The 20216-nt window shown below is 42.5% G+C and overlaps 1 protein-coding gene across 1 annotated transcript in view; it reads left to right on the plus strand.

Moving 5' to 3' along the window:
• The window catches only part of ABCB1 (ATP binding cassette subfamily B member 1), a 117599-nt gene that overhangs the window by 59974 nt on the left and 37409 nt on the right, over positions 1-20216 (plus strand). Inside the window, exons 12-16 of the mRNA XM_089666257.1 lie at positions 5322-5447; positions 8066-8269; positions 11569-11739; positions 12026-12190; positions 16341-16511. Coding sequence (XP_089522383.1) covers positions 5322-5447; positions 8066-8269; positions 11569-11739; positions 12026-12190; positions 16341-16511 — 837 coding nt within the window. The remainder of the gene's footprint in view (positions 1-5321; positions 5448-8065; positions 8270-11568; positions 11740-12025; positions 12191-16340; positions 16512-20216) is intronic.

A 20216-nucleotide genomic window follows, 5' to 3' on the forward strand; every position in this document is an offset into this window, starting at 1 on the left:
CGGCACAGCCCCAGATATGATGCTGTGTCCAAAAAAATCACTCCATGAGTAGGTCTTGTGGTAAGAACACCAGGAACTACCTCGTTACCAGGTCAGTTGGGCACCATTTAAAATTCCTTCTTTCCACTGGTTTTCCTGAGGGTGCTGACCAATAAAGTCAAGTTATTGTAAAGAATCTTTTCTGGTCTTGGTCTGGTCTGGGTGGTATTGAGGCCCAGAACTTCCAAATTTACAACTACGTCCCTCAGAGGAGACCCAAGCAGCTCTGCAATCTCTAAAGGCCTTGTGGCTGCAGTGAGGTGGCCCAAAACAGCAAGGGAGTAGTGTGTCCTGACTGGCCAGCATAAGTGCCACCATGGAAAGGTTTTCTACTTTCTTGTTGAAGGTGTAAGCTCCTTTTAATTCTGGGAAACACTAAAATTGTTTAAGGACGCTACTTTTATTATTCTCCACTAACAGAACTGCCATGAGCCATCACTGTTCAGAAGCTAGTGTAAACTTCAGAGTACTATTCCCAAGGCTTCTAAAAAGACCAAAAATATAAAAAAAAATGTTATATTGAGATGACTGTGTGTGATATATACATGTATTGATAGTACTCAGTATATCATTTCTTTTTTTTTTTCTCATGCCTTTTTTATATTTCCTCTCTATTAATGTGTGGACCAGACTGTCATGCGGTAGTCGGTGAATTTATATTACTACCAGGACTTCTGGATCAGTTGCAGCAAATTGTTGATTTTTAAATAATATAAAGCAGAACTAAACCCACCTAAAGTGCCTTGAAAAAGTATTCATACCCCTTGGAATTTTCCACATTTTGTCATGTTACAACCAAAAACGTAAATTTATTTTATTGGGATTTTATGTGATAGACCAGTGGTCTCCAAACTGGGCCAGATGTGGCCCTTTGCTTGCTTTTATCTGGCCCTTGGGGCACTATTTCATCCACTTATACCAACAATGGGGGATAATTTCACCCACTGACACCAATGCAGTGGCACACTTCTTCCCAATGACACCCAACGATGGGGCACAATTCCTCCCAATGAAAACAAAAGATGGGGCATTGTCTATTTTTACTGACATCAGGACCTTTTCTACTCCCAACAGCCACATTCCGGCCCCCTTAAAAGTCTAAAGGACTGTAAACTGGCCCTTTAGACCTGTGTGGAATTTATTCTCAGTATAGATACAGCTGTTCTGTGAAGTCCTCAGAGGTTTGATAGAGAACATTAGTGAACAAACAGCATCATGCAGGCCAAGGAACACAACAGACAGGTCAGGGATAAAGTTGTGGAGAAATTTAAAGCAGTGTTAGGTTATAAAAAAAAAATATCCCAAGCTTTGAACACCTGAAATCCTAATAAAATAAATTTACGTTTTTGGTTGTAAAATGACAAAATGTGGAAAATTTCCAGTGGTATGAATACTTTTTCAAGGCACCGTATCTTCTACAGCCAAGGAAGCTGCCATCTAAGCCTGTGTTTAAACCACAGTTGCCATGGTGCTGCACATTTGAAGCCAGACATTTAATGGCTTGACAGATCAGTTGAGAACAAAAGCAACTGTGACTGCATGCCTTGAATGTAATTGTTTTGGAAACACAGTCTTGGTAAATGGATGGGTTTAGTTCCACATTAACTACATGACTAAGGCCGGCCATACATGGGTCGATTTCCAAACAATTTTTTGTTCGAAAATCAGACCTAAGAATAATCGACCGATTTTCACTCTGTTAGTGTGGCAATGGCACCGGCTGATTTTCGTGGTTCCTCCCCATTTTGTTTATCGGGCATGTTGGAAAATTCCTGAAAAACGACTGATATTCAAAATTATTGGTGGTACCATCGGATTACAGAATAAACAATGGTTTTGATTTTCGATTGTAAAATCGTTCGGAATTCGAACCATGCATGGCCTGCATAAAAGCTGACTGTTGCAATAGTTTGTACCAAACAACCCAATCCCTATGGAACGTTTGCTGGACAGCTTGGCATGCCAAAAAAAGTAATGCGAATACCAAATACTGTCTTTAAATGTATTAAACGAATACAATATGTATCATCAGAATACAATATTTTGAGTAATTTAAATCATAGCCATCTTCCAGACAATAGTTCTGTTACTGCATTCATTTGATTAAAGTCAATTTTTGATTATTCACACGTTTTCTGATCTCTTGGTTGTAGTTATTTTCCTATTTATATTCTTTTTGAACAAAGTGCACCTATAATGATCAGAAGAATGCGTATATTATCTATTTGTACACCTGTACGAGGTGTACAGTCTCTGTAGGACTTGTGCTGGTCATAGAATATTGTTGTGTAACTACCTGCGTTCCGAAGGTCACAACGTTCACTGTTTGTTACACTCTGCAAACATTGTAAAGATAACTTGATTTCATCTGAGCTCCCAGGTATATTTGTACATGAGAAAATAGAACCACAGCAGATATAAATAGACAGGCTGGCCGGTTAATTGGATCCTGTCTAAATTGGCTCTAGTATGTGTATGTATCAATGTGAGCTGGGCTGGGTTCACACTGATGCGGTGCGGAACTTGCAGCATTTTCTGTGCAAATTCTGCGCTGCATCAGAATCGCACCCCGTTCATGCGAAACCACTGCGGGTGTGTATGTTAAGTTAACAACAGCCCGAAATCGGTCCGAAAAACGCAGTTGCGATGCGCAGAATGCGATCCGATTCTAGTGCGGACCAAAAAGAGGGTCCTGCATCTGTTTGGTGCGGGTGCGGTGCGATTGGAGCCATCCAAAATTCTACAATAGATTTCAATGGAGAATCTGCTGAAATGCATGGTAGTGCATTTTTGCCGAATTTTGCGTTTTGCATTTTTATTCTGCCCAGCAACAAAAACAAATTCCACTTTAAAAAAAAAAAATGCAAAACGATTTCAATGGAGAATCTGCTGAAATGCATGGTAGTGCATTTTTGCCGAGTTTTGCATTTTGCATTTTGCCCAGCAACAAAAACAAATTCCACTTAAAAAAAAAAGAGCTGAACAAAATGCAAAACGTAGTAAAAACGCATCAAAATTGTGTGTATAAAAACTCAAAACGGACTACCTAAAGCACTGCAAAACGGAGAAAACGCAAACTGCATAGATGTGAATGGAACCTAAAGGAAAACAGACTGTGCACTTTGCAAATGCATTTTGACTCAGTTTCTTTAGTAAACGTAAATTGAAGGTTCACTCTGTAAAGAAAACCCAGTTAGGTGAAAGGAAAATGAAAAAAAAAAACTTTTTTGCTTGCACATGGCTGGATGATGGAAATCAGCAGAGCTTTACGGCATTTACTACACTCTGGGGAAAATGAGTGGAAATGCACTCACAAAGTGCACAGTCTATTTGCCTTTGTTTATTCAAGCTCTTTGGATTTCTAGATGGGACAACATGCATTTATCTGTGGGCAGCATTTTTGAAGACACACAAAACATGTGCATACATTAGAGAGATGAATATGTACAGTGGGGATCGAAAGTTTGGGCACCCCAGCTAAAAATTTGTATTAATGTGCATAAAGAAGCCAAGGAAAGATGGAAAAATCTCCAAAAGGCATCAAATTACAGATTAGACATTCTTATAATATGTCAACAAAAGTTAGATTTTATTTCCATCATTTACACTTTCAAAATAACAGAAAACAAAAAAATGGTGTCTGCAAAAGTTTGGGCACCCTGCAGAGTTAATATCTTGTACTGCCCCCTTTGGCAAGTATCACAGCTTGTAAACGCTTTTTGTAGCCAGCCAAGAGTCTTTCAATTCTTGTTTGAGGTATCTTTGCCCATTCTTCTTTACAAACGTCTTCCAGTTCTTTGAGATTTCTGGGCTGTCTGTCACGCACTGCTCTTTTAAGGTCTATCCATAGATTTCCAATTATGTTGAGGTCAGGAGATTGTGAAGGCCATGGCAAAACCTTCAGTTTACGCCTCTTGATGTAATCCCCCGTGGATTTCGAGGTGTGTTTAGGATCATTATCCATTTGTAGAAGCCATCCTCTCTTTAACTTCAGGTTTTTCACAGATGGCATCAAGTTACCATCCAAAATTTGCTGAAATTTTATTGAATCCATTTTTCCTTCTACTCGTGAGATGTTCCCTGTGCCACTGGCTGCAACACAACCCCAAAGCATGATTGATCCAACCCCATGCTTAACAGTTGGACAGAGGTTCTTTTCATTAAATTCTGTGCCCCTTCTTCTCCAAACGTACCTTTGCTCATTCCGGCCAAAAAGTTCAATTTTAACCTCATCGGTCCACAGAACTTGTTTCCAAAATGCATCAGGCTTGTCTATATGTTCATTTGCAAAGTTCAAACGATGATTTTTGTGGTGAGGACGTAGAAGAGGTTTTCTTCTGATGACTCTTCCATGAAGACCATATTTGTACAAGTATCTCTTTATAGTGGAATAGTGTACCACAACTCCAGTGTCTGCCAGATCTTTCTGGAGGAATCGTGCAGTCAAACGTGGGTTTTGAATTGTTTTTCTCACAATCCTGCGAGCTGTTCTGTCTGATATTTTTCTTGGTCTTCCAGATGTTGCTTTAACTTCCCCTGTTCCTGATGACTGCCATTTCTTAATTACATTCCGAACAGAGGATATTGACATCTGAAAACGCTTTGCTATCTTCTTATAGCCTTCTCCAGCTTTGTGAGCGTCAATTATTTTCAGTTTCAGTTTTCTAGACAACTGCTTAGAAGAACCCATGGTGCTGATTGTTGGGGCAAGGTCAGATGAGTCTGGGCATTTAAAACCTTTAAGATTGACATCACCTGGTCTTCCCAGACGATGATTGAGAACAATCCATGACACTGGCAGGTCTCAGCTTGGCAAAGGGGGCAGTGCATGCTATAAATTCTGCAGGGTGCCCAAACTTTTGCAGACGCCATTTTTTTGTTTTCTGTTATTTTGAAAGTGTAAATGATGGAAATAAAATCTAACTTTTGTTGACATATTATAAGAATGTCTAATCTGTAATTTGATGCCTTTTGGAGATTTTTCCATCTTTCCTTGGCTTCTTTATGCACATTAATACAAATTTTTAGCTGGGGTGCCCAAACTTTCGATCCCCACTGTATTTTAGAGAGATGTACTAAATATGTATTTTTTTTATATATAATTGCCTTGTATATACTTTTGTTACTCAGCTGCCCAATAATAACTTTCCTCTAGCAGTTTGTAGCAGATTGTGCGTTTTGCAACAAATTGAAATTTATGTGATCAGCGGGAAATGTGATCTTTGCAAATGGACAGAATTCCTCTTTGAATACAGACTAATTAGTTGTCTTTGTTGTTAAAGATCTTGAAAGGGTTGAACCTCACAGTCCCCAATGGTAAAACAGTGGCCCTTGTTGGCAGTAGTGGTTGTGGAAAGAGCACGACAGTCCAGCTCATCCAGAGGTTTTACGATCCAGAGGAAGGCATGGTAAGAACACAATTTATTTCTTTTCTCCAATGCAGAAAACTGTCCACATGTTTGCAAATACATTTCCTAGCATTGCCAAAAGTCACATGCAGTGAAAAAAGTGTAATATAAAAAAGGTTTTATTTCTGAGAACTCACAAGCCCTCTGCCACCATTTAAATCGCTACTGTAGTGAATATTCAGGTTAGGAAGGGTTAGGGTTAGGCTCCATGTACACGGGACACTTCTGAACTGCTGGAAAACGTAGATTAAAAAAAGTCTGGTTAGCCGCGTTTGCATAACACGTTTATGTGCGTTTGTGTTCAGAAGCGTTTTTTAAAGATAAGCACAGGAGAACCTCCCAAATGCCCAGAATGCACTGACAAGTACTAAATTATTAACTATTTCAGACTGTTTCAGAGAGATACAGAGAGTAGAAGCAGAGACAGCAGTATGTGTTGACATTTGTTAGGTGTGAGTTGCTCATTAACATTTCTGTTGTTTCCAAGGGTGGGAAAGGTGTCTGGTGGAGGGAGTCATTAATGTCACCTGGCAGGGGGTCTTCATGAGGAATTTGAGGTGTGAATGTTCATTAACATATCTTTTGTTTCCAAGGGTGGGAAAGGTCTGAGGTGTGAATTGGTCATTACAATGTGTGACAAGCTTGCTAGGAACATCCTGTGTTCAGTGTTTTGTTTATCTGAGTACCTTAAAAACGCTTTGCATGCATTTTTCATGATGAAAAACGGCTCTGAACAGCACTGGGAACTGGAAGAGTTAAAAAATTTTTCAAATGCAAATGCTTGTGAACGCGATTTGCCTTGTTTAGCTGCATTTTCAAACGTTTGAAACGCTGATAAAATCAACTGCTGAACGCAAGTTTTCTGCATTCAAATAAACGGCTGTAAACTCATCTGCCTGTAAACCACTGTAAACGACGATGTGTACATGGACACATAGGAAAACATTAGGGAGAGTTCAGGGGCTGCTGAAAAAAAACACTGAACAGCTCCTGAACGTGAGTTTATCAGCTGCAGTGTACATGAGCCCTAAATATTATCCAGAAAAAACTGCCAAATTCAGTCTTTCCTGATGAGTTTAACTTCATAATTCTCTATGTCAGCGGTTCTCAACCTGTGGGTTGCGCCCCCTTTGGGGGTCGAACAACCCTTTCACAGGGGTCTCCTAAGACCACCGTTCCTCTATCAGTCTCCAGGCGGGTCCGCCCACATGCAGATACGTCCACATTTCCCTGGACGCGATGTGTGCGCGGGATGACATGCTGCCCCTGTCATCTGGCCACATCCCCGGGATCACTTACAAGCTCCGCCTCCTTGCCAGTGATTGGCCGCCGGAACTGTAGCCCAGGAGAGGCACACAGGCGGCCAATCACCGGCGAGGAGGAGGAGCCGAGCAGCAGCGCGAAGAGCAAAGAAGATCGAGCGAGGGAGCGGCCGGAGAAGGAAGACAGCTGACAGGTAAGCGTCTGTAGCGTGCAGATGGTGCTGCTGCAGCCAGATATGCTGGCTGTAGATGGGAGAGGGAGGGAGCAAGCCCAGGCTGGAGCAGGGGTCAGTAAGGTAAGTATCATTGGTGTCAGTAGGAGGAATAGTGCCCCATCATTGGTGTCACTAATACCAATGATGGGGCACTATTCCTCCCACTGACACCAATGATGGGGCACTATTTCCTCCCCCCCACTGACACCAACGATGGGGAACTATTCCTCCCCCCACTGACACCAATGATGGGGCACTATTTCCTCCCCCCCCCCCACTGACACCAACGATGGGGAACTATTCCTCCCCCCACTGACACCAACGATGGGGCACTATTCCTCCCCCCACTGACACCAACGATGGGGCACTATTCCTCCCCCCACTGACACCAACGATGGGGCACTACCCCCCCACTGACACCAATGATGGGGCACAATTCCCCCCCCCCACACTAGTATCAATGATGGGGCACTATTCCCCCCCCCCCACTGACACCAATGATGGGGCACTATTCCTTCCACACTGACACCAATGATGGGGCACTATTCCTCCCACTGACACCAATGATGGGGCACTATTCCTCCCATTGACACCAACAATGTGGCACTATTCCTCCCACTGATGCCAACGATGGGACACTATTCCTCCCACTGACATCAGTGATGGGGCACTATTCCTCCCACTGATACCAATGATGGGGCACTATTCCTCCCACTGATACCAATGATGTGGCACTACTCCTCTCACTGACACCAATGATGTGGCACTAATCCTCCCACTGACACCAATGATGTGGCACTACTCCTCCCACTGCAAAATTACAGTTATGAAGTAGCAACAAAAATAATTTTATGGTTGGGGGTCACCACAACATGAGGAACTGTATTAAAGGGTCGCAGCATTAGGAAGGTTGAGAACCACTGATCTATGTGCTCATGAGATTTATAGATTTTTATTCTTTATAACACGATATAAAATAAACAATATAGCAGAATGTGACTGCGACTCAATCCCTACACGGGTATCTATAATGGCATATTGCTGTACTTGTGAAAATGAAAAGAAAATGTTATTAGTGAAAATAATTTATCATTTTTTTTTAATGTTTCTTTTATTTTGAATGTGTGTTTTATCCCTGCAGATCACAATAGATGGACAAGACATTCGGAACTTAAACTTGAGATACTTAAGGGAGATTATTGGTGTGGTCAGCCAGGAGCCAATCCTGTTTGATACCACCATTGCCGAGAATATCCGATATGGCCGTGAGGATGTTACGATGGAGGAAATCATAAGAGCCACCCAAGAAGCCAACGCATACAGCTTCATCACGAAGCTTCCAGATGTAAATTCTATATTCTTTTATTGGGAGGAGAATATCTGACAATATTATTATAATTATTATACAGGATTCGTGGTATATGGCACCAATATTACAGTTAGAGTCACATACATTTCAATACAATGGGACAGTATTCATATTTGCATGGTTTTCCTCCAGAAATGTCTCCTTTAGTGTACTGTCTGAGATCTTCTTCAGTTTATTTTCCATTTTTACATATATCTAGCAGTCATATTTGTATCCATTTTGATATAATCTCCTATATCCAACACACAGCGGCACTCAGGCTGCAACGGGGAGGGGCTGCATTATCAGCCAATCAGGGCTCTACTTTGCACATTGCTGTCAGTCTAGCAGTGTAATAATGCTTACAAGAGGTGGGCACACTGGGATGAACTCTCTTAGGTTTTGGCACTCCTAAATAGTCCAATATCTGATAGGAACGGGTCCTTGACCAGGCTGTATTGCTTTACTGCAGAGTAGCACACAGTGAGGTCCAGAAACTGGCTGTAATGTCTGGCAGGAGTGCTTGGATCACAAACCTGGCTAAAGAGAATTCCAAATATTTTGGGTTGTAAAGCAGATCACATATAAATACTTCTAGTTGGTATTTAGCAATTATCCTGAAGCTCAACTTCCAAGTGTTACTAAACTCACAAGAGTGAAATCAGTCTGTATATGCAGTAAAGCATGCTTGTTATACTTACTGTGGAACGTAAGGGGTTAATCCTCTGCATTGTGTAAAAAGGCTGTTTGATCCTGTCTTCTCTAATCCTCCCCTTCTTCCAGTACCCCACCCCCCTTATCTCCCGATAAGACATATCCTATGGAGTCACTCTACTCATGCTCAGTTTGGTGTGTATTGTTAGTGAGGTTTTTTTTTCCTAGGAGAGTGCATGTGATCAGCACAGGGCCAGTCAGCACTGTCCACTGACAGAGGTCAGGGGTTCTGCATCCTTCTAGAGCAGAAAGAAAACGCCTCCCACAAGCTTTAACCAGTGTTCAGCTGGACACTGATAGAAGTCACAAGACTGCTCTAACTGCTGATGAGAAACGGTATTTAGCAGTTTATATTTAAAATAATTGCATTTCCATGTTGTGTGTACTGTGGGAGATCAGATATAGTGTATGCAGGGTCATGTGTTAAGTAACACTTTAATGTTTTTTTAAAGTATAACTCCACCTTTGTGACAAGTATGGTACTGTAAACAGGATAAGAAATATTAAGTACATGTGAAATGTAAACTGCCTGTCTGTTCTGTTAAGCCTTGTTCAGTCTTGTGGCCTAACCCTTCCTGCCAAACAGCATAGCCAGGTCTTTCACACAGATCAGTTTTGCAGCAGAAGCGGAAGAAAAATGCATGCAAAATGCATCCCTTTAAATCCTTTGGAACTATTCACACTGATCTGTTGCATTTCAGTTGCGGTTTTAAAAGTTCTCCTTGCTGCATTTTTGGTGCATATTTGGTATATGTTAAAAAAAAGCACCAAATATGCACCTACCCATTGAAATGAATAGAAAATGCATAAAAAAACACACAATGCTTGCGATTTTAGTGCCTTTTTTGAGTGACATGTCCATTTTTCACAGCTGCAGGCAACCAGGAAACGCACTGGAAATGCTTCAAAAGCATCTTTCTGCCCTCCAATGGCAATGGTCACCAGGACAAAAAGAGAAAAGAGTTTAAAGTAAAAGCAAGGCGGCACAGTGGCTTAGTGGTTAGCACGTCTGCCTTGCAGTAAATGGGTCATGGGTTCGATTCCTGACCATTGTGCCTCCTGCATGGAGTTTGCATGTTCTCCCTGTGCTTGCATGGGTTTCCTCCGGGTGCTCCAGTTTCCTCCCACACTCCAAAGACATGCTGGTAGGTTAATTGGATCCTGTCTAAATTGGCCCTAGTATGTGTATGTATGAATGTGAGTTCAGGACCTTAGATTGTACACTTCTTGAGGGTTAGGGACTGATGTGAATGTTCTATATATATATATATATGTGTAAAGCACTGCATAAATTGACAGCACTATATAAGTACCTGAAATAAATAAATAGAAGTATAGGCAATATACATATATATAGTGCAGCGCTGTAATGTGATAAAATTAGTATAAATTCGTTCATAAAGTCTTTCTTGCAATAATAAAACCAAATATGTGCAGGCCTTCTCCTCATTAGGTGACTGGAATCAAATAGCAGAAATGCGCACTCACCGACCGCACATTTTAAATGCGCCTGTGTATGATATTATCCAGAAGACCAGCCAGGTATGCAGCTCCAGAAACCACACGGATCCTCCCTCTCCAACACTGATATCCGCCTTGGGTGTAGCAATACCTCCAGATCCAGAGGCCCTCTCGCCCCAAACGATAGGTAGACAGGGATCCCCCTTCTGGTTCCAGGTACCCCAAGAATGGAAGATGTAAATCTGCAACCCTCCAACTGGGTAGTCTCTCCTTCCCGGAATGCCTGAGTCACCCGCTGCCTCAGGAAGGCTCCAAGGTCCCGTCCTTTCCTAGTCTCGTCCACAGGCCATTCTTCACATAGTTTTAGAAATAGTTTTTCTAGTGAGGTCTAGTGATCCCTTGAAGTGTTCCAGCGGCTGGTTTTTCTGAGCGCTCGCTATACCCACAATTCATTAGAAGTATAGGCAAAACTTTTTTTTTTCATTTTGGATAGAGTAAGAGAGAGTTATAACCCCCATCCAGGGACAGACTGACCATTTGGAAACTCGGGCACTGCCCGAGGGCCCGGGGTTAGTAGGGAGCCCCATGAGATGCCCCTGGTACCTTTTTCATAGGCTTTTTTGAGTTTGGGCAAGGACACAGGGGCCCCATTATCCTTTATTGCCCAGGGGCCCCATGAGTTGTCAGTCCGCCCCTGCCCCCGTCAGATTTTTTTTGCCATCTATGTTTAATTGGGGAGATTTCCCTTCATTACCTGTTCCATAGCCAAACAGGAAGAGAGAGGAAATCCATGCAAATGAAGGGAATTCCTTGGGGACCCCCAGGTCACCAGAACTAGCGTCCCCATCGGAACATTTCCCCTCTTTTACTTTTCTGAGGACAACCCAAAATTTGGGCTTATCTTTTACTTTCAATAATAATGGACAGGACAAATATAGAGGGTGAATCTCCTTAATGGAGGGCACAGACAGCAACAAAAACCTGCCAAATGTTCTAATCCCTCTCCACTCTAAAATCTAAAACTAAAAAGAAAAGTTTTGCCTTTAGTTATATATTAAGGTTCGTATTTATGAAGCAGTGACCTCTTTAATAACTAGACATGTGAATGTGTGCATTTCCAGAAATTTGACACACTTGTGGGGGAGAGAGGGACTCAGCTGAGTGGAGGTCAGAAGCAGAGGATCGCCATTGCACGGGCTCTGGTCCGCAACCCCAAAATTCTCCTTCTGGATGAAGCCACTTCTGCCCTGGACACAGAGAGTGAAGCCAAGGTGCAGGCAGCCCTGGATAAGGTATTCAGTCACATCCTTTCTGTATTCTGCTCGGGCTCTTTCCTTTGGGAAGTCTTACATGCTCCACCATGCTCTGTTCAGCACTCTCCAATGCTTAAAGTGGAGTTCAAGTCTAACACCAACTAGTCCTAAAAATGCTTCCTCCCCCCTCCTCCTATCTATCTTGTCTACCCTGTGTAAAACAGTATCTGATTTAAAATCTCAAATAAAAAGTAATAAAAGTAATAATTCATAACAGCAAAAAAATATTTTGGCAATAATGCAAAATACTTGTCCTTTATCCTAGGCTAGAGAAGGCCGGACAACCATCGTCATAGCCCACCGCTTGTCCACAGTACGAAACGCTGACCTTATTGCTGGATTCAATGATGGCACCATTTGTGAAGAAGGAACTCATAGTGAGCTGATGAAGATATCTAAAGGAGTTTATTACAACCTGGTCACCATGCAAGTAAGTAGAAATTACTTCCCAAGATGCAATACATAGAATGCAGATAAAACCGTCAAAACCTTGAATGCAGGAGAATGACACGTCATACACTTTCCCTTGTGTGTTTTTCAGTGTCTAGCTTTTAGTTCCAAACAGGTGCGGACTGACCATTTGGAAACTCGGGCGCTTCCCGAGGGCCCGGGGTCAGTAGGGGGCCCCATGAGATGCCCCTGGTACCTTTTTCATAGGCTTTTTTGAGTTTGGCCAAGGACACAGGGGCCCCATGATCCCCTATTGCCCGGGGGCCCCATGAGGTGTCAGTCCGCCCCTGGTTCCAAACACAATGGGGGTTATTTACTAAAACTGGAGAATGCAAAATCTGGTGCAGTTCTGCATAGAAACCAATAAGCTTCCAGGTTTTATTGCTAAAGCTTAAATGAAGAAACTGAAGTTAGAAGCTGATTGGCTACCATGCACAGCTGCACCAGAGTCTGAGGGCACCAGTTTTAGTAAATGTACCCCAATGTATTAATGGAAGGGGCAGACATTAAAGTTTATGTAAACCCTAACAATGAACTTATTTGTTCCCTTTTGGTCTATCATTGAAAACATTTGCTATACCTGTTTGATAAATGCAAAAAAAACCGAACCTGTTGATCCTACCAGGAATCCAGTGCTGTCCTAGTCGCTGTGCAGTGCTGTCGACATCACACAAATATGCGGCCGCACAGAACTGGGCTTTTTTTCCATGGGGCCGCATATTTGCGTACCTGTCTTTGTGCTGGGAGCGTGCAGCACGGCGCACTTCCAGCAAAAAAGACCGCGGTGTCACTGAGAGCACCGGGTCCCGTTCTAACGATCGGGACCCGGGATTCCCGATTCCCGGTCACATGATCGCTGTGATAGCCTCTGATTGGTTATCACTGTGCAGCCCGGCCCCCTTGTTTTTCTTCTCTCTCTATGAATGGAGGAGAGAGATACATTGTATCTCTCTAACTCCTGGCATAGAGGGGAAAAAATGTTTGTAAAAAAAAAAAAGATAAATAAATAAATATTAAAACAAAAGAAAAAATAAAGAAAAGACACCTAGATCAAGGTTTGATCTACTTCAGTGCCAGGGTTAGTGTTTTGGTAAGGGTCAAAGGTCAAGGTCAAAAGGTCAGGGTTAAAGGTCAGGATTTAAAAAACAAATTTGGTATCAGTGTCAGTTAGTGTCAATGTCAGAGTGTTTTAGGTAAAAAAAAGACAAAAACAAAATGCGCACTATTGTTTCTGGACTGTAATACAGGTACAACCAACAAATAACATACACATATATGGTATTGCTGCAATTGTCAAGAGCTGGAAAATTTATTTTGGGTTGTTCTTTGGTGGTAGGTTATGATAGTAACAAGAAACACACAGCTAAATAAAAAAAAATAATTTTTTTTACTATTTTGGGCCAGTTTTCCTTTGATAATAAAAAAAAAAATCAGGAGATATCCATTACCATTTACCACCAAATGAAAGCCCAATTTATCTTGAAAAAAACGCGGTATAATTCACCTGGATGTACAGAGTAGTTGTGATGATATGTACAGTTTTACTATTACATATCAACAGTGCAAAATTGTGCTTAGGCATTTAGATTTGTTTTAGGCATGAAAGGGTTAAGCAATGTTATCAGTCCTGCCCAGTTACAGAACACTTCCCCCTAAATGATGAAGAAGATGAGAGGGGAAGGTGTCCCCATAGTACTGACACACTTGCTGCCCTTCAGTGATGTTGCTGTCACTCCATTGATTCAGTACATTAGGTGAGCGTTTTCACTTGAGAACAGGAAGTGTATATCTGGCAGGATCACTGTTAAAAAAAAAGGCAAAAAGCCCTGTTCACTGGTAAAACTGCAGCCAAACCACCTGGTTTTACCACTCCCTACCTGCACCTGTGAACAAAGTCTAAATGTGGCACGTTTGTGAAATACTGGACAGTTTTTATTTGTATCTGGTTCCAATAGCTGTGCCCGTACAATACTCACCCCTGCTCACTTGCCAGTGCCAACATCCTTTTCCCAGCTTCTTCTAGGTGTTGGGTCTTTGGCCACCTTGCTTGACTAGTGGGGAACGACGTAACTCCTGCTCATGCACACGGGAGCTCATTTGTTCTGGCAACGAGGTGTGCCAAGGATTTACACTGAGCAGCAGATGTGCATCTCACTGTACATTCTAAAGAAGGGGATCGTGAACAGGCAGGCACGTTTTATGTATTGCAGAAGAGGCGCTGTATACCGCGTGCTGCTATAGAGAGCCTGTCTGCTCATGTTCCTTCGTTATTCACTTTAGTTCTTCTTTAACATGACACTGGACTGAGGTGTCTGCAGAATCGCAGGGTATTGAGAGCTCAGATGGGCATATGGTTTAGCACCTTTATACACAAGGCTGCCCCTGCATAGGGAATGGAGTTCTTCCTTGTGTAAACTACGGCTTTCCTTTAATATTATAGGAAAAAATGTATTTGACGTTTATACTCATTTTGTTGAACAAGTACATACCATTCCGCAAGAAACCCTGAAATTAGTCATAGCAACTGGAGTCTGCTCATTTCTAATGTTTTTTAAATATTTATTTAACACATAAAGATGTTTAAAAACACGAAGTTTTTTTTCATTAGGCCTTCTTCTATTCCTCTTCCTTCTCTTCTCTCTCCTTTCCTGCCTCCCCTTTCCCTTTCCCTCTAAGTTTCTTCTCCCTCTTTTCCCCCATCTTTCTATTCTTCCTTTCCTCTCCATTCTACTCTCTCTCTCCTTTCCTGTCTCCCCTTTCTCTCACTCAGGTTCTCTTTCCTCTCCATTCCTCTCTCTTCTCCCATCCTTCTCTCCTTCCTTTTCTCCTCCTTCTCTTCTCTCTCTTTTCCTGCCTCTTCTTTCCTTTTCTCTTGCTCTCCGTCTCTTTCCTCTCCATCCCTCTCTTTTCTGCCATCTTTCTCTTCTTTCTTCCCTTGCTCTTTTGTTCTCTGCCTTATTTCTGCCTCCCTTGTCTATTTCTCTCAGGTTCTCTTTCCACTCCTTCCCTGTCTTTTCCCCATCTTTCTCTTTCTCTTTTCCTCTCCCTTCTCTTCTGTTTCTCCTTTCCAGCTTCTCCTTTCCCTTTCTCTCTCTCAGTTCTTTTTCCTCCCCATGCTTTCCTCTTTCTCTCTGTTCTTCCCTTTTCTCCCCTTTTACTCCCTTATACTTTCTCACTTTCTTCACCTCTTCACACCCAACCTCTTCATGCTCAACCTTTTCACCCTCAACCTCTTCATGCCCAACTTATTCATGCCCAACCTCTTCACGTCCAACGTTTTCACCCCCAACCTCTTCATGCCCAACTTCTTCATGCCCAACCTCTTCACACCCAACCTTTTCACCCCAACCTCTTCTCGCCCAACCTCTTCAAACCCAACCTTTTCACCCCAACCTCTTCACGCCCAAGCTCTTTATGCCCAATCTCTACATGTCCAAATTCTTCACACCCAACCTCTTCACGTCCAACTTCTTCACACCCAAACTCTTCATTCCCAACCAAGGGTGGACTGACAACTCATGGGGCCCCCGGGCAAAAGGGGATCATGGGGCCCCTGTGTCCTTGCCCAAACTCAAAAAAACCTATGAAAAAGGTACTAGGAGCATCTCATGGGGCCCCCTACTGACCCTGGGCCCTCGTGCAGAGCCCGAGTTTCCAAATGGTCAGTCCGCCCCTGTTCCCAACCTTTTTACACCCAAAATCTTTATGCCCAACCTCTTCACACCCAAATTCTTCACGCCCAATTTCCTCAAGTACAACCTCCTCACGCACAACCTCTTCACACCCAACCTCTTCATGTCTAACCTCTTCACGCCCAAACTTATTACACTCATACTCTGCACGCCCAAACTTATCACGCTCAAACTTTTTATGCACTATCCTCTTCACACCCAAATTTTTCATGCCCAACCTCGTCACGCCCAACCTCTTCACGCTCAACCTCTTTGCGCCCAAATTTATCATACTCAAACATTTCACGCCCAAACTTATCAAGCTCAAACTTTTTTATGCCCAACCTCTTCACACCCAAATTCTTCACACCCAACCTCTTCACGCCCAATCTCTGTCACATTGTAGCTTATTCACACATTTTTTAAGTTGCGTGCTGATGTCATTGGTGTCATTCTCAGACATTAGAAGCAGAGAAAGAAGAAGAAAATTCTTATGAGGAGATTGAAGAAGTCTACAAACCGAGTGATGGAAAAATAACTCGAAGGAAGTCCAGTCGGCACAGCAGCTTCAAGAAAACGTCTGTAAAGGAAGAAAAGAAGAAAACTGATGATGATGATGATAAAGAGGAGGTGAGCATCACGTGGCATTGATGTCAGCAATGTAAGGAGAGTTAATACCACCCAAGTCCAGCAGTGGAAAGAGGATGTTATAGGAGCAAGTTTAGTCGTAAGCAGGGGTGGACTGACCATTTGGGCACTCGGGCACTGCCCGAGGGCCCAGGGTCAGTAGAGGGCCCCATGAGATGCCCCTAGTACCTTTCATAGGCTTTTTTGGGTGTGGTTTGAGTGTGGGTGAGGACATAGGGGCCCCATGATTCCCTATTGCCAGTTGTCAGTCCGCCCCTGGTCGTAAGCTGTTTTCGGTTGGTCACATTTATCATATGTAGTCTAGAGTGCTTGGTCTAACACTAGATGAATTAGATGTCCTAGTTCTTCAAGGACAGGTCTGCAGCCATGTCTACTCTGGCCATGTATTCTTAATGCAGTATTAAACCCACAAGCAAACATTTTTTATTTTACAGCTTACCAATTGTTAGATGCGCTGGCTGCATTAGATTTCTTTTTTAAGGCTTTCTTTCCTTTATTTTCAACTGGTGATATGGCTAGTAAGTCTGTTGTTTTTCAAAACAGCAAGCTGCAGATGTAGCAGTTAAAGGGTTGAGACAAATTATTTACCACTGACAGTGCTGCGTACAATGCTCGGCTTTTATTTATGTAAAACCGTCATCCCTAATGGAAAAAATATCTGTTGCTGCAGCTGCTAAAAATGTGTTGCTGGAGTTTACCTTCAGTTTGTAAGTGTATCTAAATCTGCTAGTACACCCTTTCACACTGTTCTGTGCGGTTTGACTGCACTGCAGGAGCAGCACAGCTTACCTGTGGGTTTGGGGTGGGCTAGCTGCACTCTCCCAGAGAGTTGCATTATGTCCTGCAGTTTTGGTTCGCTTTCTGTAAGCACACCAAAGATGTAGCATGCAGGAGTTTTGGTGTGCTTTCAGACAGTGCACCAAAACCAAGGGACATAATGGAAAGTGCAGCTAACCCGCACCAAACCTGTGCGTAATCTAGGCTGCTCACATAGCGTGGTCAAACCGCACCAGCACAGTGTGAAAGGGCTGTAACAATCCCCGTTTCTATTGCTCCTTCATCCAGAGTGGAGGAGGTGTATTACTGGCCAGATCACCAGGTGAAAACAGAGAGGGAAAAAAGAAAACAAATGCAGCCATCACATCTAATGATTGGTAAGCTGCAATATATTACATTTTTGGTTTTGGGTTTAAGAAACCAGAAGAGGAGGCGGCAGATGCTGCAAGAAGGATGGCTAATGCAACCTCATCACCTAAATGTAACAAAAGTTGCTTACAGTACAAAATGTATTTACACTTTTGCAGCCAAATTGGGATAAGATCTGCTTTATATTTGTTCATGTCCCTATTCATATACCATAAAAATTTTTAAAAAAATTGCAGCTTATGCAGGCCATAGACGGGTTGAAAATCAGCCGTTTAAAAAAAAAAAAAACGAAAAATCAGTCGTTTGATCGTCCGATGTTACCACCAACGGTAAAAAAATTTACTGATTTTCGTCCCGTCTATGGCCGGCATTTAACCCCATAATTACTTCTGTCCCTTGCAGAGACAGGGGAGCACACAGGGGAGCAATACAGAAGAATAAAAGAAGAAGTAGAAGTAGAAGAAGAAGAATTCCAGTCCGCTATTATATTTTATATGAAAAATCTTCCAGTTGCAACAAATGTATCCATTTGTATCCATTTCGGATACAGATGTTTTTATTCGGATACAAATGAATACATTTGTTGTAACCGCAAAACTTTTTCATTTAAAATATAATAGCGGACTGGAATTCTTCTTCCTTCTTCTTCTTCCTTCTTCTTCTTCCTCCTTCTTCTTCTTCTTTTTCCTCCTCCTTCTTCTTCTTCCTCCTTCTTCCTTCTTCTTCTTCTTCCTTCTTCTTCTTCTTCCTTCTTCTTCTTCTTCCTTCTTCTTCTTCTTCCTCCTTCTTCTTCCTTCTTCTTCTTCCTCCTTCTTCTTCCTCCTTCTTCTTCTTTTTCTTCCTCCTTCTTCTTCTTCCTCCTTCTTCTTCTTCTTCATCATTGCCGGGAAAATTGGCCGATCGTCAAAATGGGCCGCAAATTTTCCAACATGCCCGATAAAAAAATGTGCAAAAAACCCGGAAAAAGGCCGACCAATTAGCCCATTAACGGTGCGAAATGCGGCCGATTTTCGACCCGTCTATGGCCGGCATTACCCTTTTTTAGATGTTCTATTCTGGATCCTCCAGCAAGGAAAAAGTCTAGGAAGTTCTTTGATTATGAGGGGGCTGGGCAGTTGTGTTTGTCATAATTAACCTGTACTGTGCAGGCAGATCTTCATTATCAATTGTAACTAGATTTTAACACTGTGGGGGGAGATTTACTAAAGCTGGTTTACTCTGAACCTGGTGCAGCTGTGCATGGTAGCCAATCAGCTTCTAACATCAGCTTGTTCAATTAAACTTTGACAGTAAAACCTGGAAGCTGATTGGTTTCTGTGCTGAAGTGTGCCTGATTTTGCACTCTCCAGCTTTAGTATATAGTTAGTCTGGCTGAAAAAAGACAAAAGTCCATCCAGTTCAGCCATTAAAAAAAAAATTACAATCCTACACCCACAGTTGATCCAGAGGAAGGCAAAAACCCAGCAAAGCATGATCCAATTTGCTCCTGCAGGGGAAAGAATTCCTTCCTGATCCCCCGAGAGGCAATCGGATATTCCCTGGATCAACTTTACCTATAAATGTTAGTATCCAGTTATATTCTGTGTATCTAGGAAACAATCCAGGACTTTTTTAAAGCAATCCAAGGAGCTGGCCAGAACCAACTCTTGAGGGAGTCTATTCCACATTTTCACAGCTCTTACTGTCTGTCTTAACAAAGGTATAGAGCAGGGGTGGGCAAACTTTTTGACTTGAGGGCCGCAATAGGTTCATATATTGGACCCGGGGGCCGGACCAAGAGTAGATGAATGATGTGTATGTGTCATCCATAGTAAGTATAGTAATATTCCCCCATAGTAAGCATAGTAATTAATCCCTCATATAGTAATTCATCCCCCATAGTAATTCATCCCCCCATAGTAATTCATCCCCCCTATAGTAATTCATCCCCCATAGTAATTCATCCCCCATATAGTAATTCATCCCCCATAGTAATTTATCCCCCATATAGTAATTCATCCCCCCTATAGTAATTCATCCCCCATATAGTAATTCATCCCCATATAGTAATTCATCCCCCATAGTAATTCATCCCCCATATAGTAATTAATCCCCCATAGTAATTCATCCCCCATAGTAATTCATCCCCCATAGTAATTAATCCCCCATATAGTAATTCATCTCCCATAGTAATTCATCCCCCATATAGTAATTCATCCCCCATAGTAATTCATCCCCCATATAGTAATTCATCCCCCCTATAGTAATTCATCCCCCATAGTAATTCATCCCCCATATAGTAATTCTTCCCCCATATTAAGTCCCCAAGTCCCCCCTGTGTCAATTCACTTACCTTTGCTCCGCGCGTTCTTCTCGCCGTGTTCCCGCACCGTTCCGGTGTAGCATGAAAATCTGTCTCCTATGAGGATCTGTCCCCCCCGACGTATCTGCGCATGTGCCAGTTTCAGGCATTAGCAGCCGATCGGCGATCTCCGGCACATGCGCACATACGTTGAGGGGGACAGATCCTCATAGGAGACAGATTTTCATGCTACACCGGTC

Source organism: Staurois parvus, unplaced genomic scaffold, assembly GCF_062004578.1.
Source record: "Staurois parvus isolate SC_StPar_1 unplaced genomic scaffold, SC_StPar_1.0 ptg000051l, whole genome shotgun sequence".
NCBI lineage: Eukaryota > Metazoa > Chordata > Amphibia > Anura > Ranidae > Staurois > Staurois parvus.